The sequence below is a fragment of the Barbus barbus genome (assembly GCF_936440315.1).
Source record: "Barbus barbus genome assembly, chromosome: 3".
Classification (NCBI taxonomy): Eukaryota; Metazoa; Chordata; class Actinopteri; order Cypriniformes; family Cyprinidae; genus Barbus; species Barbus barbus.
This window is the reverse complement of record NC_136731.1, coordinates 20878898-20902031: the sequence shown is the minus strand read 5'-3', so window position 1 is coordinate 20902031 and position 23134 is coordinate 20878898. Positions and strand designations below refer to the sequence as shown.

The following is a 23134-nucleotide window of genomic DNA, read 5'->3' as shown; positions in this document are numbered from 1 at the left end:
ATATTTATTTAATTCGTACAAGATTAAGTTGAAGTAAAAGTGTTGTTTTTAATTATTAGGTAAATGTTATTGACAACTATCCCGAATATTTATCTGATATATCCCGCACGCTAGGCCTTTCAATGTCATGCACGTGTTTTAAAATGGAGTGGAGGATTAACGACGGTTAAGGAATAAGTATAGTTTTGTTATTTATACAATATTAAGCATATAAAGTGTTGTTTTAATATATAAGAGATTGTAATCGCAAACACGTGTTTTAAAATGGAGTGGAGGATTTAAGGACCGCCAAGTATGTAAATTGATTACTGTATTTCATTCAAACAGGATTAAATTGATATAAAAGTGGTGTTTTAATCTATGAGGTAATGTTATCGAAAACTATCCTGATATCTCTCTGATATATCGTGTTTGTGCTAATTGGTTACCTATTCTTCATACAATAATTTAGTGAAGAACTAAGTTACATTTCTTTAGGCAGTGAATAAATGAGTGTTTTACTGGCTCTGGGCGAGATGCTACTTAATATTTAATATGAAGGTTGAATTTTTAAAATAGCAAGTCATAATGTTGTTCACAATGGTTCTTAAAAACGAGAGCTGCATGGAATAAGACTAAGAGGAAGTAACAAAAATTAAAAGTATAATATACACATCAGAATAACTAACTTCTGTCTCTTCAATATGCTTACAGATGCATCAGTCAGTAGTCTTAGTAGGTGTAAAGCACCTGATACCAAAGTGTACATCTTGTTGCACACTGTATCACTGCCCCTTGTGCCCTTCACTGAAGCCAATGATTAAAAAGAGAGTTCAGGCTCACTGGGAAGTCCATTTAAAAAATGCTGTTATTTTCCAAGGTAAGATTATTGTATTTTAAAATGATTACAATGTGTCATTTGTAAGCACTTAAAGGGGTCATAAGATGCTTTTTAAAAAAATAATTATTTGGTGTAACAGAATCAGGGCCGTACGCAGGTTTTTATAAATACCGAGGTCCCAAAAAGGAAATTGGTAGGGGGGATGGGGGGGCATATATTCCCTTGAGAGAATTTCGATTTTCCTAACCTACATGTGTGCATTTTAAGCTGTTTCAAGTCTCATAAATTGGATAATAATAGGTTAGTAGCATTAATTATTTTTCAAGATAACAGATTCTTAAGCATGAGAATCAGATTCAGTGTTGCAATGAAAGATCCACGCTACAAACTGGAAAAATACTGAAGTCCGTACCTAGGGGACCTCAATGGTGGGTACGGCCCTGAACAGAATATGTTGACATGTTTTATGAGAGGCTGTTAATTTTTTGATGTAAGATTCAAAAGAGAGAAAACGACAAAGGAGCTGTTTTCAAATTTTACTACTTTAAATATAAAATCAAAAAACTAATGATTGGAACATGCACGGACGGAATAAGTTCAGTAGTATGTGCGAGAGAGCCTTTCCACATACAGGTAACGTATAATTTACTTTGTAGCAGCTCCTCAAGAAAAGTGCCTGTTAACATAAAAAGGTAGAACTAAAGGTAACTCAGAATTTATATTTGATTATTAGGTGGATGAAACCAATCTTTTCACCCTTGAGTTTGCACCGGAGAAGCAGGTGGTTCAGTCTCCACAAAAAGTAGGTATTGTTAGAGGGATTGCAGCCATTATTGTTCAGCATATTAATTATCCTCTGTTGCATTGTTGTCTCTTAGGTGCGTGTCTTGACAGATCTTAAGACTGCCAGTCAGTGGTGCATAGAGAACTCTGGAGATCTTCTTGGATCAGTTCAGCTTCCTCGTATACTGTGCATGGAGCATGAAGAAGCTGCTGAGGCCTTGGAACGGTTCTTCTGTACAGAATCCATCAAGGACGATCTTGTAGAGCCACTGATATTTGTTTTTAAATTTATGCAAGACATGCATACATTTTTAGAGAATGTGGTGGATAACATGCATCTGAGAATCTTTTGTCGAACACTAAATTGAAAAATATTGTAAAAAATATTGTTTTTATGCAATGATTTTATATTTTAATGGTATAGTCAGTAATATTTCATATATGTATTACAAGTGTTCAACAGCAACTGTACATAACCCACAGTTACAGCAACTGTAAATAACCCGGTCACAATGGCATGTTTTTGTTTTATTATATACTAAAGTCAACAATCACCAACTGCTGTGTGTTGAATTATTTTCTGGTGTCAGTTTTGGAAAGCATATTAACATTGAATGTTACTAGCAGATTTTGACTTGGTAGATAATTTAATAATTCATTATGGAATGTTAAATACACAATTTATCATTCTACTATGAAGGAATATAAACAGGTGCTTGTTAATGATGTAATTCATTACTAAGTTGTACATTTATATGTGTACATAATATATATGTACACATATACAGTCTTTTCTACATTGAATAAACTTTTTTTCGATTTAATTACTATATAACTGACTTGAGGTCACATATTTTTAGGCAGAAAGAATGTGTACAATTTTTAATGTATTAACATTATTTAGTAATGTACATATGCGAAGTAATCGGACATTGTGTAGATGTTCAACAATGTCTTTGAGCTGTAATTTTACTACTAGGCTTTATGGTACTATTAAAAAGCAGTACTCTCCACCCTTTGAAAATAGGATTTCACCTATGTTCATATGTATTTTCGGGCGGAGTTAACAGAATTTCTTTCTTTATCTTTTATGTCGTGCCTTTAGTTTGTATTTTGACGTATTTCCTCCTTAGACCCACTGCAAAATACGTGCGTCTGAGCGTGCATGTGTCTTAAGTGCGCATGCGCGGCTGAGAGCGCATGTGTCTAAGTGCGCATGCGCGGCTGAGAGTGCATGTGTCTAAGTGCGCATGCGCGGCTGAGAGTGCACGTCTGCAGCCAGACCCTATTGCACTTTCCTTTCCTTTTTTTTTTTTTTTTTTTTATCATTTAAATTCAAAATTTTACAGTAGCCAGGGGGTTAACACACACATACACAAAAAAAAAGATACAAAATTACAATAAAATAGAGAAAAAAAAATAATAATAATAAAACTACAGAAAAATATGGAAATGTTTACATACATTAATACATTTAACAGCTTTCTTATTTATCAGAGTGTAAATAGATTTTAGGTATTGCTTAACTTCTGACTTCAAAATGAGAAACAATGGTTTGTGATTGCTGTACTTATTATGTATACTAAACCTTGCCAGCAAAAGTAATAAATTAATCAAATAATATTCCTTATGAAATGACATGTCGTAAGTAAAAAAAACAAATAAAACATTTTCAAAACAAAGTTGAAAGCTAGGCATGATATGATCTCTAACAAATGAGCAGAAGTCTGACCAAAAATTGGCTGAGTAAGGACAACTCCAAAATAAATGAAAAAACGTTTCTGTATGTAGACCACAAAATGTACATAGTATATCAATATCACAGTTAAATCTGTTTACAAGGAAATAGTTACTGGGGTAATATTTATAAATGAGTTTGAAAGAGATTTCTTTTACTTTATTTGTAATTAAATATTTATGAGGTAATTTCCAGATTTTATGCCATATCAAACCATCAATACAGCTATTCCAGAAAGTTACAATAGGTAAAGACAAGGCTTACATCCTTTTGAAAAAGGGCTCGAACCTGTCGATTATTGTTTCTGACAGAGGAAGAAGAAAAACAAACTTGACCAACAGCAGTGTCAACAAGATCTAAAGACTGTATAGAAGATTGGGGACATGTATTTTTACAAAGCATTTTTAATCCAGAGGGGACAGCATCCATAACAATAGCATATTCTTTAGGAGTGATAGGGATTTTAAATTTAGACAAAAATTCAGAATAAGTTAACAGAAGACCTTTATGGTTGAAAAGTTGGCTCACCAAAACTATATCATTAGAAAACCAGTTTTCAAAGAACAGTGTTTTAGATTTAAATAAAATATGCTTATTATTCCATATGAAACATCTATTAGGTGAGAAATTATGTTTATAAATTATATTCCAGGAGAGAAGCATTTGTTTGTGAAAACTGGATAACTTTAACGGTAGTTTAGAAATGTTGTAGTTACAAAGCAAAAGAAAATGAAGACCTCCAACCTGTGAAAAAATACAATGAGGAATAAAGTTCCATATACTAGTTGTTTTTTTTTTTTAATTGTTTGATCCAGTTTACTTTAAAAGTATAATTAAGAGTGGTAAAATCTCAAAAGTTCAAACCTCCATTTTCAGTTGTGTTCATAACCACAGATTTCTTAATATAATGGGTTTTGTTTTTCCATAAAAAATTGAAAAGCATATTATCAATAGTCTTGCAAATATTATTGTTGACTGCTAGAGAAAGAGCTGGATATGTGAGCCTTGAGATGCCCTCTGCTTTTGTAATCAATACCCTCCCCCTCAAAGATAAGTCTCTTAGTAACCACTGATTAAACTTTTTCTTCGTCTTATCAATAACATCAGGGGAGAAATTTAGCTCACATCTTCTCTCTTCATCCTTTACAATCTTTATACCTAAATACGTGACTTCATTTTTTATAGGAATACCACAAATGGATGGTAAATCGCACTGCTTAAGAGACATTAATTCACACTTATTAATATTCAAATGAAGACCTGAAGCTTTTGAGAATATACAGATAATATTAATAGCTTTGGGTATTTCCCCTGCATCTTTTAAAAAAAGTGTGGTGTCGTCTGCTAATTGGCTAATGGTGATGATGTTATCTGCAACTGTAATTCCTCTTAAAGCACTCTATATAATATATAAATAGGGGGAGACCTTTGAGTGAAAGCTGTAAACTTTGAAATTATATTTTCTTCTTCATGTTTCCTGGCTTTGGCCAATACACTTCCATAATTTCTTAAAAATTTCCCAATTTCGAACTTCAGTAATTCACAGTTATTGCAATAATCATTACTCAGTTGAGCTAAATTCCAATATTGTGCAATCAATCTGCGAATGGTCACCTTAACAAGTTCGTTGGCCAGAATTGAACTATTAAGTTTCCAGTAAGAGTTATAGTGGTTGTTGGAAAAAAATTGTAAATTTAAACATTAATAGAAACTGTTTTATGGTCTGTCAGTGGCATAGGAAGAATGTTAACTAAAACGTTTTCTTTCTGTAAGCTACAAGAAGCTAGCCAATAATCAATACGAGACATGGCAGTACATGCCTTATTGTTCCAAGTAAAGGATTTTAAATCGGGGAATTTCTCCCTCCAAATGTCTTTTATAACAAATTTCTGCATAAATGCCTTAAGTCTGAGATTAGAAGAGGATGGAGCACGAGGAGGCCATCTGTCAAAGGAATTGTCTAAAGTAATATTAAAGTCACCGCCAATTAATATAAGTGAGTTTGGGAATTTAGATAAACAGTGTGTTAAGTGAATTTCTAATGTATCAAATAAGTCGTCATTTTCACTTTTTGAGTTGTACCCATAAAAATTTACTAGAATCATAGTCAAAATATCACATTTTGCAACTAAAAGAATGTAATGACCGAGTGTCCACATCAGAATATAAAATATCTCCTGAAAACTTACTTTTCAAAATTGCTACTCCTGCTGAGTGCTCAGACCCATGTGCAAATCAAATATCATTACCCCATTGTGCTTTCCAAAAACTAACATCATTGGGAGTTGAATGAACTTCTTGAAAAAAACAAAAAAGACTTTTGCTGCTTAGCAAATAAAAACAAAGCCTTACGTTTAACATTTAACCTCAAGCCCATGACATTGAGAGTAATTAACGAAAACGACATAAGGATTTATGAATTAAAAGTGTAAACAATGAATAGAAGGAACAGGAATAACTTGAAAAATTCCATTCCCAACAAGAATATATGAACAATGTAGTTATTAACCCAGCCGTAGACCTATGAGAATTACTTCAAACAAAACGCAGTAATTCTTTGGCATTATGAAGTGAAGTGAACTGAAGTGACATACGGCCAAGTATGGTGACCCATACTCGGAATTCGTGCTCTGCATTTAACCCATCCATCGTGCACACACACAGCAGTGAACACACACACACCGTGAACACACACCCGGAGCAGTGGGCAGCCATTTATGCTGCGGCGCCCGGGGAGCAGTTGGGGGTTCGGTGCCTTGCTCAAGGGCACCTCAGTCGTGGTATTGAGGGTGGAGAGAGCGCTGGACATTCACTCCCCCCACCTACAATCCCTGCCGGCCGGAGACTCGAACCCGCAACCTTTGGATTACAAGTCCGACTCTCTAACCATTAGGCCACGACTTTTAGATGAAGAGAAAGAACTTGTAAGAACAACAGGTTGAAAAAAGATGCGCATACGTTATAAAACCGTAAGTCCGTATCTTAACTCAGGGTGGTGGATGCATGGCTTTCCCATTGACAAATGCCCATCCACCGACAAAGAACGCTCTCTTCCCTTCCTTTCTAGCAGCATCTACCAATGGCCACAGTTTCATCCTTAGCATCCTGTCTGCCTGAATCAAATCTTCGGTGAATCTCAGCTTGTGGTTCCTGAGGTAATCGGAGTGTTTTGCCTGCCGCCACACCAGATCCCGCGTAGATCTTCTCACGAAACGAATAATCACCGGTCTTGGCCTGTTGTCCAGCTTTCCCAGACGATGTACTATATCAATGTCATCTTGAATCGCCACACTTGAGTCAGAAACAACTGCAGCACAGATATTGGAAACCTTCAGCTTGATGTTTTCATCAGATTGTTCAGGGAGTCCGTAAAGACGAAGATTCAGAAACTGCACTTGTTAAAATTACGAATGACTTACTACTTGCTTCAGATCAAGGCTGCACCTCATTGCTAGTATTACTTGATCTTAGTGCTGCGTTTGACACTATAGACCATAATATACTCATAGATCGATTAGAAAAATATATTGGTATTCAAGGACAGGCTTTAAGATGGTTTAGATCCTACCTGTTCGATCGCTACCACTTTGTTCATTTAAATGGGGAGTCATCTCAATTATCACCAGTAAAGTATGGAGTACCACAAGGATCTGTCCTAGGCCCTCTGCTATTTTCAATTTACATGCTGCCCCTTGGAAATATTATTAGAAAACACGGGATAAGTTTTCATTGCTATGCTAATGATACTCAATTATATATCTCAACAAGACCAGATGAAACTTCTCAACTATCTAAGCTAATAGATTGTGTAAAAAGTGTAAAAGATTGGATGACCAATAATTTCCTCCTACTAAATTCAGATAAGACAGAGATATTACTTATTGGACCAAAAAACAGTACACAGAATCTCGTGGATTATAATTTGCAACTAGACGGATGTACTGTTACGTCCTCTAAAGTCAAAAATCTGGGTGTTATTTTAGACAGCAACTTGTCCTTTGAAAATCATATTTCCCATGTTACAAAAACAGCATTCTTCCATCTTAGAAACATTGTCAAGCTTCGAAGCATGCTACCTGTTTCTGATGCAGAAAAGCTAGTTCATGCATTCATGACCTCTAGACTGGACTATTGTAATGCACTGTTAGCTGGTTGTCCTGCATCTTCAATAAACAAGCTACAGATAGTCCAAAATGCAGCGGCTAGAGTTCTTACCAGATCAAGAAAATATGATCATATTACTCCAATTTTACAGTCTCTGCACTGGCTACCTATTCAGTTCCGTATCATTTACAAATTATTATTACGTGCCTATAAGGCCCTAAATGGTTTAGCTCCTGCGTACCTAACTTGTCTTCTACCACGCTATAATCCAACCCGCTATCTAAGGTCGCAAAACTTTGGACTTTTGGTAGTACCTAGGATAGCAAAGTCCACTAAAGAAGGTAGAGCTTTTTCACATTTGGCTCCCAAACTCTGGAATAGCCTTCCTGATAACATTCGGGGTTCAGACACACTCTCTCTGTTTAAATCTAGATTAAAGACACATCTCTTTAGCCAAGCATACACATAATGCATTTTATAATCTTGTACTGCAGTTATATCTGATCAAATGTACATTATTATTATTCTTTAGCTTGGGTTGAACAATTTATTTTTGCTTAGATGGAACAGCAGCTACGCTAATCATGTCTCTGCTTGTCTCTACGTTCCTGAAATTACAGAACTTCAGTCTGGATCTAACCATTACATGATCTGAGATGACCGAACACCTGAGATGGAGGATCAGCGCCGGGAGATGACGTATGTGTCCCTGATCGTAGGCAGAGGCCAAACACCTGGATGAACGCCAGAGACAGATCCCCATTGAGGACCCCGCCACTTAGACAGCCATCGGAAAAGACCACTGGAACCAGCTGAGCCCATTCAATCTGACTTGCTGCAGTTTGGAACTGAACTGCTGGTTTGTTTGGCCAGAGGAGAATTGGCCCCCCGACTGAGCCTGGTTTCTCCCAAGGTTTTTTTCTCCATTCTGTCACCGATGGAGTTTTGGTTCCTTGCCGCTGTCGCCTCTGGCTTGCTTAGTTGGGGACGCTTCATTTCCAGCGATATCGCCGACCTTATTGCAAAGACACTATTTAAACTTATTGACACTTTATTTTCCTTTTTTTTTTTATATTGTGCAGTGCTTTGACAATTTGCATTGTAAAAAGCGCTATATAAGTAAAGGTGACTTGACTTGACTTGATTCCATCTGCGCTGATATCGTTCGGTTTCATTCAGTTTTTGCTCAAGCTCAGAGATCTTGGTATTATTCAGATTCACATTAGATTTACAGTTTTTCACATCCGTTTTCAATGCGTTGACTTCTTCAAACACAAAGTCAATCGATTTCTTGAGACCCTCAATACTCACGGTGTTTTTGGATATCATTTTTCCGAGATCGTCTGCACTCTCCTTGATTTTAGATGTCAAAGCCACAAGTATGTTGTCTTGCAATTCTGTCAGCGAAATGTCTCCTCGAGATTTCTTTTGCTGAGGTTTCATAGGTGTTTCTTGGTTAGAGTCACATGCTGACTCGAGAACTGGACTCTCACTCCGAGAAAGACCGGGACATTGTTGGCTGTATTCATGGTCAGTTATAAGATGTGAGGCAGATTCAACTCCAGCACCAACAGGGATGCCAAATTCCATTTCTTCCGTTAGGATATTAGAAGTAGAGCACTTATTTTTCCCCTTGCGCTTCATCATGCAAACCGAAGCATCCATATGCAAGACGACTTAACCCACAAGTTAGAAAAATTCAGTTAAACAAACCAAAACTACAAGCAACTAAAAACAAAAAATGCCTAATGCATAATAAAACAATATTCTTGCGACCAGATATAATTTTAAGTTGAAACTTGGGAATGGAAAAGATAAACACCTCAGCTGCACATAATTGCATCTTGCGCGCCACACCCTATTGCACTTTCCTGCAGTGTGACATCTCCTACGACGACCGTCAAACCAAGAACCAATAGGAGCACTGAACTTGATGACGCAATTAGCGCGACAACTTCAAACTTCAACTTCGTTATTTGTAAAAACAATATATGTACAAATTAAAGTTTACTTAAAGTTTATTTATTAAGGGGCAGGATGTTTAAACTCGAATAACAAAATTACCTCAAGTTCGCTCTGTAGAACTGGAAGTCCATAAAGTCCTCTTTTGCCCAGCCATGACTTGCTCCACACACGTCGTCTTTTTCGTTTTTTTTTTTTTTAAACATCAAGGCATGTAATTAATAAAACTAATGCTACACGTTGCTGTTGTTTGCTAGCTACCATTATAGCGAGAGAACGCGGGTCACGTATTGATGACGTAAAAGTCCGGACAAGTCTTCTTGAGTATGTCCGTTTTTGTAATTGAATGACAGATTGTCTTGTGTTAATATCCACATTAACCTTCTTAACTATAAACCAATTAAGGCTTGTTTGAGATGAGCAAAATCTGCGCAGAACCGATCACCGGTGATCAGCGCGAGATGCATGCCGGTTAGAAATGTGTCCGAGTGCGGTCCGCCTTGTTCTGATGTCATGCTGACGTATGTCAAAAATCTCTCGCGAGCGCAAGGCGCACGTGTCGGATTCTGCAGTCGAGCGCAGTTGCTCTCCACCGACTGCGCTGATCAAAAGCATGGGAAACGACTTGCTGACGACACAGCTTAATGCTCATTGGCTGCGAATGTCAGCTGATATTTTTTCCCCTTAATCCTAAAAAGTCCATTACCTATAGCCTAATACTATTTACTTTTTCTATAGTAATTTATTAGTAATTAGGACATGTGCTTTATTTATTTACCCTTTTATTTTTATTTTCTTGGTTTGAAGTCCTGTTTGTTGTAATTTTCTCTTTATGTATTGTATGCTGGTGTTAATTTTGTACATTTACATTTTTGTACAACATTATTCCATTAAATAAATTAGTCAATCCATCAATACATGCATGCATAGGCTACATCTAATGTGACGGTTTTGCAATTAGGCCTCAAGTTTGTGTGTTTATATCTGAGATCTTTATCTGGGTATGTCTTATTTCAGGAGTGCAGTAAACAAAGCCCACACATGCATGCTAATTTCTTAATTTAAAATGTTTTTGTTTCATATTAATTTTGAATAATAATTTGCTGTACACACTTTTCCTAATCATTAAACATGAAATTCAAATTTACATTAAGGTGACAAACAATTGTGTAATATATTTATATGGAATATGTTTCATGTAAAAAAGGGATAGTTCACCCAAAGATTTTTTTTTGGGGGGGGGGGGGGGGGTAAACTGTCCCTTAAGTAGGATACACATAATTATGTTAATCAGCTGTGCCATATCCCACTCTGAAATGTTTAACCCATAATTAGGGATAACAGTGTAAATTTAGTGCAGCATCTGTGTGCTCCTCATTTCTCATTATGGCTTTGATTATAAAAGGCATCCACAAAGTGCGATAAAGAACGCGAATGCGATCTCTTCCATTGCTGACGTTTGCAGTCCAACAACACAACGAGATTCAGGAAGTGTCCGGCTTGCCTGCACTTTTTTCACTCCTCCCCTCACTGCAGCGCCTACTCTCGACTAAATTACAGGCGAGGCAAGGCGCATCTCAAACAAGCCTAATAAGACAACTGAGATCCTACAGTCTGACATGGGGATCATGTTCGTACATGTGACAAGCAACAATCGCAAAAGACTATTAAAAATCGCACAGTGTGAGCCCGGCTTAAGACTCTTTGATGGATAGAAAGTTCAAAAGAAAATCACTTTTTTAAAAATAAATGTTTCTAACATAAATCTCCTTACTGTCACCTTTGCGTAATTAAATGCATCTTTGCTGAATAAAAGTATTAATGTCTAAAAAAAACACACTACTGACCCTAAACTTTCGAGTGGTTGTACTTATACAATACATTTACATATATTTAACAAAATAAATGTATTCTGTTATTTATTTTTATGCTATTTTGCTAAGCTGCAGACAATTTGGCAATACAAATGTATACAAGTGTTTGTCATGTCAATAAAGCAGACCAAATGTTGAGAGAGAGAGATAAACAGAGTTTTTATAATAAATATTGACTCTATTGTTAATATAAATGTTGCCTCAACTGCTTTGCCAATTCACCATTATTTATGATGCAGATAAAATACAATGCACTTCTCTACTTGAAACAATGAAACATTGATAAAGAGAGAGAGAGAGAGAGAAAATGGAAAGCAATGTTTGGATGTTTGTTTACTATTCATTGTGCATTCTCAACAACCTAATTATTTTTATTATTTTTTTCTATTTATTGATTATTTTTAGTTTGAATCTCTCAACATTTTGCAACAGTAGCCAGGTGGTGAAGACAAGAAAAAAGAAACTTGTCACTTGCGATCGCTGCTTGCCGCTCTCCGCTCTCCGCTACCTGCGACGTCACTTACATTCAACACAAATCGTGTTGTTGCCAATGGAGACAAGACGTTATGGTGGTTAAACGATTCAAACTAATTCGGTACAATAATGAACAGGGTGCTGCAAGTCATCTGTAGGAGAAAAAGACAAGACCCCAAATCCGTGGCTACAGAACAGCAGAATATGAACAGCAATGTGCAAAGTTTCTAGAAAACCATAAACACTTAATATGGCTTAATGTGTTAAGATAGTGCTATTAAAATAGCAAATTCAATATACAGTTTATTAATATAATGAATATGTATATAGTATTTTCCTCCCATACTGAAAAACGTGGGATAATGTATCATAATGGAGTAAGATGATAAAGAGCAAACTCAATATGCTCCTAATTATTATTAAAATATACATAACTATTGTACAGCAGGTGAGCCCAGAACAAACGCAACACGCACAGTTTCACGTTATTTATTTATTTTCCAAAGAGAATAAACGGTCTATATATTGTCTTTGTCCATTAAGCTATATTACGTGTTTTATTTCAAATGATTTTCTATGGGAGAAAAACGTTTAACATGCGATTTATCGCATTGCATCCTTTTAATATCACTTAATGCATTTCATAATGCAGGTTCATATCTGCTGGTCTGTATCTTTGTGTCAACAAGACTTACAGGCTAATGTATTGTCTTTATCATCTTAGTCAAAGACTACAGAATACCCTTAAGTCCCTTATTATTATTATTATATTAAATTTAGTCCATTATGCCAAATTAAGCGTTTTGCTGAATGGGAGGACAAGTTAAAGTTTGGGTATTGTGTTCATGGCCGTCTGCTTGCCTTGTAGTACATTTAATAATAACTATACATCGAATTTTATCTTCTAATTGCGCTTAATGTATCTTAACACATTAAGCCATATTAAGTGTTTATGGTTTTTTAGAAACTTTGCGCCTTGCGTTCATATTCTGCTGCTCTGTAGCCACGGATTTGCGGGTCTTGTCTTTTTCTCCTACAGATGACTTGCAGGACCCTGTTCATTATTGTACTAAATTAGTTTGAATCGTTTAACCACCATAACGTCTTGTCTCCATTGGCAACAACACAATTTGTGTCGAATGGAAGTGACGTCGCAGGTAGCAGAGAGCGGCGGAGAGTGCAAGCGGCGATTGCAAGTGACACTGTAATTTAGTTTCTTTTTTCTTGTCTTCACCACCTGGCTATTGTTGTAAAATGTTGAGAGATTCAAACAAAAAATAATCAATAAATAACAACAAAATAAAAAAGACTGCAAGTGACGTCACCCATGGAAACGCATGTGTCTGAGGCTACATCCACACGAAGACGGGTTTCTCCGTATCCAATCTTTTTTTTTGCCTCAAATTCCGTAAACACGGAGTCGTCTCAGGAAATATCTGCGTCCACATGGAATCACTGAAACCGACTGAAAACGATGTAGTACACATGCCAGACCAATATGTGGCGCTGTAATTCTGCCACAGAGATACACAAAAAAGCAGAGAAGAAGACTTGGACCATGTGCGTAAACCTGGAAAACCTCATTAGTTTTATCGCTGGATGCGTCAGCATCACATTTGTATACTGTACTACTTGAATTCCTGATTGGTTGACAGCAAATTTCAAATATTAAATGGAACGATAAAATAACGTTATTAACCGGTTAATGGCCATTTCAAATTTTCGATTCTATTCGGAACTATAAAATTTTATTTAGTTTCTGTTTCCGGTTCTGTTCCAGTCAAAATTTCGTTCGTTTCCGGTTTTCGTTTTCGTTCCTTGAACCGGTTCAGAGCCCTGATCTAAACAATTAATTTCCCTAAAAACACTCAACAATTTTACTAATATTTTATTAAACTATATTTTATTAAACCAAATTTCTATGAAATCCTATTTTTAAGTAAAGTGCAACATAGAGTGCAAGAAACAAGTGTCCATCTCATAGTCCAAATCACTGAAATCAAAGTTCAGTATTATAGTGTGAGAATGACAACACATCCATGTGTTCTGGTCTACTACTAATAAAATTATAATAAAAAAAACACCTTTTAAAGGAGTATTTACCAGAAATAATATTTACCGGAATTTATTTAGGAGAAAAATGTAAATGTGCAGTATTTCTGAAAAAAAAGGAAATACTTTTTTTTTTCTTTTTTATAAAATCAATTAATTGGAGATGCTTTTGATTATTAAAATTTAATGGAACCAAAAAATGGAATCCAGAAAATAATGGAAAACAGAATTTGTTAAAGATAAAACTGTAAAACTCAATTAATTAGACTTTTTGATTAATAAAATTTTGTTTAACCATTAAAACATGAAAATGGAAAAAAATGAATTTGGAAATAAAACGGATTTCATAGGGCTCTATATTAGTGTTAATAAAAATAGATGTAAGTGAACAATAGCCTTTAAAATGACTTAAAATACATATATAATTGCACTGAGGCAATAATAATTAGTTCAAATAAAGTATCAAAAGCAAGAAATTTTGCTTTTGATGAACAAAACTGTTAAAATACATAATGTGTTATAAACAACAGAGCTAATGTAGATTACGTATTACAACAAATGCCTGCATGTGGCGCCGATGGCCTGACGATTGTTTTTACACATTACTGTGCGATCTAATCCTTGTTTAATATTGACCAGGCACCATTTAATTCAAATGTCCACTTAATCTTTAATATTTGGCCATTTCTTTAGGACAGAAATGCTACAGCCACTGTAATTAAATGAATATTTAGGACATCAAAACGTGTAAACTCAGAGTGAGGGTTTGAGCAATTTTGAAACCGCAATGTTTTCTGCTGTGTTTTCGTAGGTTTATAAATGTTTTACCTTACAAATCTGATGAAATGGTGCATGTTGCGTTCCCAGATGACGTTATAAACCCAAACTCACAACAACATACAGAGATGGAGTTTGAGACGCTCAACACATGTAAATAATAACAGTTTCTGCGGAACGGAGCCACTGTGTGAGGCATGTACGTAACCTACACGCATGTAAATAATTAAAGAGCATATACTTGTTATGGTCGGGTGGTTGTAGTAAAAGGCGCTCGACGAAGGAGTCAACAAAGCAAAATAAATTGAGGGTTTTTAAAAATCGAATAGTCCAATAAAATCAACGAATCGCGACAGCCCTAGTATAAAGCGAAGGACACAGTGGCTAATTGGCTGGGCAAGAGGGTTTTTACATGTACCTGACTCTCAGGTGAGCGCTGCGAGAATCATTGCCTCCCACAGATGTGACTTTACAGGTGTAGGTCCCAATGTCTCCTGACCAGGTTTGAGATATATGCAGGGTACCGTTGGAGTCGAGTCGCAAGCGTGGGCTCGATTTCACGTCAATAGCCGCTCCTCCTTTCTCCCAGATGTGCCTGTGAATAACAGAGGCCTATATATTCTTGTTCACAGGAACAATACATGGCAAAGCTGTTTACTTAATGAATAAACACACACACACACACACACACACACAACAGAAAATTGGTTTGCACACATATATGCACTCATACATACACATCAACACTTCTTAATTGCAGCCACATCGTTTCCCCATTTAATCTCATCTGTCTTGCATTTAATTAAAGTCTCCATTTAAGTTATTGCTTTGTTTACATATTCATCCATTTTCCCTGATCAAATGAATACCAGAAGCCCAGCAGGTGACAGTTAAATCAAGTCTTATGAGACTGAATGTAATAAACACACAGGACAGGAATGGAAGGAACAAGCAAGTGTTGATCAAAGATTGAATCTGAGATAAGGCAGGGTGTGACAGAAAGAGAGAGAGAGAGAGAGAAAGACAATAGACATTTAGACAGAGTTGACAACAAAGACATGTTAATGAGGGTGGAAGTTGTACCTGACTGTTACGCTGGAGTCATGGGTCACCCCGCAGGTCATGGCTGCTTTTGTGCCCTTGATCACGCTTTGGTCCTGAGGTGGATTAGTGATCCGCGTCCGAGCTGCACACACAAATCACAGTGTAGTACCGTAATCGACAGCATTGATTTTTCATTTCAAAATCTGTTAGACATGTAACAACAGCCTTACCTTGTGAAAAAGAACCACACGGTTTTAAAGAGTACTTATTTTGGAAATAATATATTTTAAAAGAACGTAAGAATGAACTGAATGTAATGCTTTTGGACTATGGTTTAAATTTATATTAAATGCAATTAGCTGAACTTTAGAGTGCTTTTTGACCCAATTAAGTAAGCCATAAGTACATTTTCATATGAAATTTCATAATTAATTCCATTGTCTTGGACATATGGTTAAAGTGTCTGACGAATGTACTGACAAGTATTTATGCTAAAATAAAATATACTTTAATGTCATTTCTTCTGAGACTTGTGTGTCATGTATTAAATATATTCATAATTACACTTTTGTAATAATGAAGCTGAAATTTAGTACATTCAAAATATATTACATTTAAATGTAATACTGAATATCACACTAAAGTTAAAATTACAATCAAGTAATTTACATGTGATTTAGTATGTTAGTATATAACATATTAAAATAAGTGAATATTATTAAAACAAAACTTTTCATTTGACACTATTACACGGTGATAGTTTTTAAAAGAAACAGTCATGAAAGTTTTTTCTCTTTAAGTACACTTAAGCAGTCTTTTTTCAATAATATTATATTATCTTCACCAAGTTTATATATATATATATATATATATATATATTTGTAAGATCTGAAGTACACTACAAGCGCACATTCAATATTGATTAACTACACTTCTTTTTCACAAGGGTTAGACAACACTACTTTTGAAAGGCTGTCAATAGAGAAACATGCTGGTATGGGTCAAGGATGTGACACTGATTTTTCTGTCCTAATAGTTTCTTGAAAAATGCATTAAAATTGTATTAATACATAAAATTACTTTAACACTCTTACAGACCTGCCAGGCTCTACCACCACACAATCACAACGATCACTCTCACCTGAATTCTGATTACACGCACCTGCTCCTCGTCACGCTCCTCATCACCGCTCCACATAAAAGACACACACTGCCAAGCACTAGATGTCCGGTCTCGTTCATCGAAGGAGGACTGCTAAAGCTTCCACAAGCCTTAGTATCAACTGTGATAGTATTACTTACCTGCTTATCTACTTACCTGCATTCTGTACTCCTAGGATCCAGTTCCAAGTCAGCTCCTGTGTTCCCGAGAATCAGCTCCTGGTTGGCGGTGTGTGTGCCCGCTGTCTCTCTCCGTGTTTGCCGCTGCTCCTGCAAAAGTCAAGATGCAAGTTAATACCCCTTCACTCCGGTCAAGATCTGCTCAGTTCCCTACGCACCTGCCATATCTCCAGTTATCTATTGGTGATCAATAAACAAACCTGAACCTTCCGTCAGTCTATGTCCTCTTCTGTAACAGAAGACCAAACCTACACAGTCGATCATCAATATGAGTAACCCCGACCATTTCCAAGAACTAGTAGAAATCATGAAACGAGCACTCACCACCGCATCGTCATCAGCTCCCACGGTCTCTTCCGGCACCAATGCTTCTGTGACGGTCTCCAGTCCCATGGCCACATCAGCGCCCTACTCAGGCTCGGCGGAGGAGTGAAATGGTTTCCTTTTGCAATGTTCATTATCCTTTGAGATGCAACCCCATTTGTTCCCTACCGAGACATCCAAGATCGCATTCTTGATCTCGCATCTCCGGGGCAAGGCTTTACATTGGGCGGTGACCATCTGGAACCAGGGAGGTAGAGTTACTCAATCCTCCCAAGACTTCATCCATCATTTCAGAGAGGTTTTCGGAAAGCCAGCCTTTGACTCATCCATTAGTGACCAGCTTTATCGTTTACGCCAATACTCCCTGCCTATCAAAGATTATGCACTGCAGCTTCGTACCCTTGCCGCCGCCAGTGGTTGGAATGAGTGCGCCCTCCTTACTGCCTATCGTCAAGGACTGGAACCCCATCTCCGCTTGCAGCTGGCTGCCTTTGACGACTCTCAAGGCCTCAAAAGTCTCATTCAACATTCCATCCATTGTGCCACCCGTATGGACTCCTGCCTCTCTGAAATGTCAACAGAATTCCGCCGCAATTCTCTGCTCCACCACCCAGCCGATCAACGCACCCAATAACCAACCCATGAATCCATGCAACTCGACCACTCCCGCCTTTCGCCCCAAGAGAGATCTAGACGCTACGCCCTTGGGTTGTGTTTATACTGTGGAGAGAATGGACACCTCCGGGCCTTCTGCCCTGTGAGACCCCCTCGCCTATTAGTGAATGCAGTAAACTCTGATGTGCCTAATGTTAAGCCCCTGACGATAGAAGTTCTACTAACAGGCCCCAAATTGTCTCTCCCTGTCGTTGCCCTTCTCGACTCCGGGTCTGCGGGGAACTTCATCGCGGGCAGTCTCTGTCGCCAGCTCGGCCTCCCAACCACAGCCACCCTGAGGACATTTAAGATCCAATCAGTAACTGGCACTTCCATCAGCCGTAGGCACGTAAGTCGATGGTCTATACCTGTACATTTAAAAATAGGGTTACTGCACGAAGAAGATATCCGACTCTTAGTTCTAGAAGGCTCAACCGTAGATATTATCCTGGTCAGGCCATGGTTCATCCAACACGATCCCATCCTCTCCTGGCGGACTGGAGAAATTCTAAAATGGGGAAAGTCATGTCACCACCAATGTTTTCCTAGAGCCCCTAGACCCGGTCCCCTGCCCAGGGACTTCCTAACCCTGAACGCCACATCCATTGAGAGCCCACCTGAGAAACTATCCGTTGAAATACCTACCCGCTACAAGGACTTCCATGATGTTTTCTGCCCCCAAAGGGCTTCCCAGTTACCACCCCACCGGCCATGGGACTGCGCTATAGACCTCCTACCGGGTGAGTCAGTGCCCCGCGGCAAGATCTATCCTCTCTCCATCCCAGAGCAGAAGGCCATGGAGGAGTATATCAAGGAAGCCCTTAAGCAGGGCTACATTCATCCATCCACGTCCCCTGCCTCGTCCAGTTTCTTCTTTGTGGCCAAGAAGGATGGCGGACTGCGGCCATGCATAGATTACCGCGCCCTAAACAAGATAACTGTGAAGTTCCGCTACCCACTTCCCCTCGTCCCAGCGGCCTTGGAACATCTCCGTGGTGCCACCGTGTTTACCAAGTTGGACCTGCGCAGTGCCTATAACCTTATTCAAATACGCGAGGGGGACGAGTGGAAGACGGCCTTTGTGACCCCTACAGGCCATTACGAATATCTTGTTATGCCCTATGGCCTTGTCAACGCCCCCTCCGTATTCCAAGATTTTATGCATTAGATGCTCCGGGAGTTTCTCCATAAATACGTCCTGGTATATATTGATGATATACTCATCTACTCCCGGAGTATGGCCGAACATCATCGCCACGTTGCGGAGGTCCTGCAACGCCTGAGGGAGTACCATCTGTTCCTGAAGGCTGAGAAGTGCTCCTTCCATCTTCCCTCAGTGCAGTTCCTGGGTTACAACATCAGTAACGGTGGTATCCAGATGGACGAGGGGAAGGTAAAGGCAATCCGAGAATGGCCCACTCCTGACACCATCAAGGGACTCCAACGTTTCTTGGGGTTTGCCAACTTTTATCGACGGTTTATACAGAACTACAGCTCCATAACCAGCCCCTTAACCAACCTGCTCCGAGACAAACCCAAGACCCTAGTCTGGACTCCTGCAGCTACCCAGGCATTCCACGAATTGAAAGAAGCATTCACCAAAGCCCCAGTCTTAGTCCACCCAGACCCCAGGAAATCGTTTGTCGTGGAAGTCGACGCATCCACTTCAGAAGTGGGTGCCATTCTCTCACAACAGCAGGGGACACCAGCCAGACTCCATCCATGCGCCTTCTTCTCCCGTAAGCTCAGCCCGGCGGAACGTAATTATGACGTCGGCAACAGGGAGCTTCTAGCCATTAAGCTAGCCCTAGAAGAGTGGAGGCATTGGTTGGAGGGTGCCCAACACCCCTTCTCTGTTTTCACAGATCACAACAACTTACAATATCTCAGGGAAGCCAAAAGGTTAAACCCCCGTCAGGCCCGTTGGGCACTATACTTCACACGCTTTAACTTCTCCATTTTCCTACCGTCCAGGATCTAAGAACGTCAAGGCCGACGCTCTTTCCTGCCAGTTTGATTCACAGGAGGAGTGCTCCAAGGAACCAGAACCCGTCATCCCGGAAAGAATGTTTGTTAACCCTATCCAATGGGACACCGACACAGCTGCCTCCACCAATGCTTCCACGAATACGCTGCCGGGCTGCCCACCAGGCTTAGAATTCATTCCCAGACCTCAACGCACCCAACTTATCCATTCAGTACATACATCTTTGGGCACTGGCCACCCAGGGACCAACAACACCCTCTCGCTACTACAAGACCGCTTCTGGTGGCCAAATATGGCTGGAGATGTTCGGCGGTTTGTCCAAGGGTGTACTGACTGCATCATGGCTAAGAATCCTCATCGGCTCCCAGCAGGCAAGCTACTTCCTTTGCCCATACCGAATCGTCCCTGGTCACATCTAGGAGTCGACTTTGTCACGGACCTACCACCCTCCGAAGGTAATACCTGCATCTTGGTCGTGGTGGACCGATTTTCCAAGGCCTGTCGGTTGATCCCCCTCAGAAAGTTACCGACAGCGATGGAGACGGCGGCGCTCATGTTTAACCATGTCTTTCGTTACTTCGGTATCCCGGAGGATATTGTATCGGATCTTGGACCTCAGTTCATTTTGCGAGTGTGGAGATCCTTCTTTAGGCCGCCACGGCGCTGGGGTCCTCGGCCCTCGGGAGCTGGCCGTGGAGAGGGGGGTAATGTTACAGACCTGCCAGGCTCTACCACCACACAATCACAACGATCACTCTCACCTGAATTCTGATTACCGCTCCACATAAAAGACACACCGCCAAGCACTCGATGTCCGGTCTCGTTCATCGAAGGAGGACTGCTAAAGCTTCCACAAGCCTTAGTATCAACTGTGATAGTATTACTTACCTGCTTATCTACTTACCTGCATTCTGTACTCCTAGGATCCAGTTCCAAGTCAGCTCCTGTGTTCCCGAGAATCAGTTCCTGGTTGGCGGTGTGTGTGCCCGCTGTCTCTCTCCGTGTTTGCCGCTGCCTCCTGCAAAAGTCAAGACGCAAGTTAATACCCCTTCGCTCCGGTCAAGATCTGCTCAGTTCCCTACGCACCTGCCATATCTCCAGTTACCTATTGGTGATCAATAAACAAACCTGAACCTTCCGTCAGTCTATGTCCTCTTCTGTAACAAACACAGCTTTTTCTATGATGAGCATGTTTTCAATTTCTATTAATTTATTTTAATATTATTTTGGTGCATAAAGTCAAAAATATCATCAAATGTTTTGTTTAAATGAAGAAACAAGTCTCAGTAAAGGCCTCAATTACATATGTGCAAAGATGAAAACAAAACATATACTGCTTATAAATATTTGAAAATAAAAATGTATGCCAAATGAATGTCATACTGTGTGATCATCAAAGTTATGTGGTGGAACAAAACAAAACAAGGTCACACTTTATATTAGGTGGCCTTAACTAACTACTATGTACTTACATCAGAAAATGAGTACAATGTACTTATTGTGGTCACATTGCATTGCAAAACACTTTTGCTGCTATTGAGGTGGGATACGGGTAAGGTTAAGGACAGGTTTGGTGGTATGGGTAGGTTTAAGGATGGGTTAAGTTGTAATGGATGGGTCAACAGTTTAATTACAAATGTAATACCAGAAATTAATTACAGGTGTAACTACATAATGGTATTTTTGTTTTAAGTATAAGTAGAATGTAAAAACATGTATTTACACAATATATGCACTGTATGAAATTATTAATTTAAATGTAAGTACATAGTAGTTAATGCCACCTAATATAAAGTGAGACCCAAAACAAAAGCAAAGCAAATCAAATCAAAGCAAAGCCATGCAATGCAATGCAAAACAAAGCAGAGTGAAGCAAAGTGAAACAAAACAAAACTATCAAAACAAAACATAAAACATGACATCTTAGTTTGGATCCCTGCTGACCGTCATGACTGTGTGTCAAAGCCAATCAATATCAGATAACAACTTAGAGAAATGTTTCCTGAATTTTTTGGTGTGACTCCACTTTTTATGATTAGGATGTGTATATTCACATGTATTCAAGATGTTTGGAAAATGTGTTTTTAAAGCAATAAGCCCCAAGAAGCTGTGGTTTACAGTGAATTTATAACAGCTAAGGGGCGTTGTTAGACATGACACAAAGCGGAGTGCCTACAACCTCCTTAGCTGTTATAAATTCACTTCATAAACTTCGGCTTCACGGTGCTTATTGCTTTTATAAAACAGTTATTCCATATATGTAGTAAAGTTTCAGAAAATAAAACAGAGCAAATAAAGTGTAATGAAATTAATATAAGCATTATTCTTCCGCCAAACAATGTAGTTCCACAGAAACGGTTGTTTAAAATTGTAAATGTGCTGTGTTCTGATTGACTGATGGTCCGATCTGCTTAATCTGTTAATGCCAAGTGTAAACGTAGCCTATTTGACCACACTATATGGGACTAGCCATGCACTCACCCCACACCACCAGATCTGCCGAGGCTTCATCAATGCCGCGGGAGTTACTGGCCATGCAGGTGTAGGATCCAGCATCAGACAGGTGAGAGGGGCTGATCAGAAGACTGCCAGACTCCAGCAAAGTGAAACGAGGCAACTGCACGGAGCCGCTTGCCAGAACCCGATCAGCTGTGCAAAGATGGAGGGATGGCAAAACACAAGGGAGAGAGAGAGGAATGAAAATGAAGATCAAACAGACAAGACGGTCCCCAGCTCATCAGAAGACTGTTGATTGGACACTTGATTTAGCTGACATCCCTAAGCTAGCAAAGATACATTAATGTTCGTAAGTCCACGAGACAATGAATATCTTTCTTTGAGAGAGATGACTGATTGGAGACTGACCTTTCTGCCATGTGATTGCGGGCCGGGGGGCCCCTGAGGTCTCACAGTGTAAAATGATGGACATGCCATCAATCACAGCGCTGTCAGAAGGGCCGGCCGTGATGTTTGGGGCAATACCTGTGGCAGAGAAAGAGGCTGGTGAGACACATATGCACATATTCAAAAACCAAACACGCACAAACACACACACAGTTGAGACCTTCAATCTTCCATTGACTTTTATCATTGTAATATTGAGCTAATTATATATATATATATATATACATATATAACATCCTGGAACCAATTCAATCCAATTCATCCATACATGTATATGCTCCAGTCCAGTTTTAGCT

General features: G+C 38.8%; 1 protein-coding gene across 1 annotated transcript in view; it reads right to left on the bottom strand.

Annotated features, from left to right (window-relative positions):
- LOC306845240 (protein sidekick-2-like) overlaps positions 1-23134 on the bottom strand; it is a 112155-nt gene that overhangs the window by 55801 nt on the left and 33220 nt on the right. The window contains exons 9-12 of the mRNA XM_079377927.1: positions 22800-22916; positions 22416-22583; positions 15668-15770; positions 15003-15179 (exon numbers count right to left, since the gene is read on the bottom strand). Coding sequence (XP_079234053.1) covers positions 15003-15179; positions 15668-15770; positions 22416-22583; positions 22800-22916 — 565 coding nt within the window. The remainder of the gene's footprint in view (positions 1-15002; positions 15180-15667; positions 15771-22415; positions 22584-22799; positions 22917-23134) is intronic.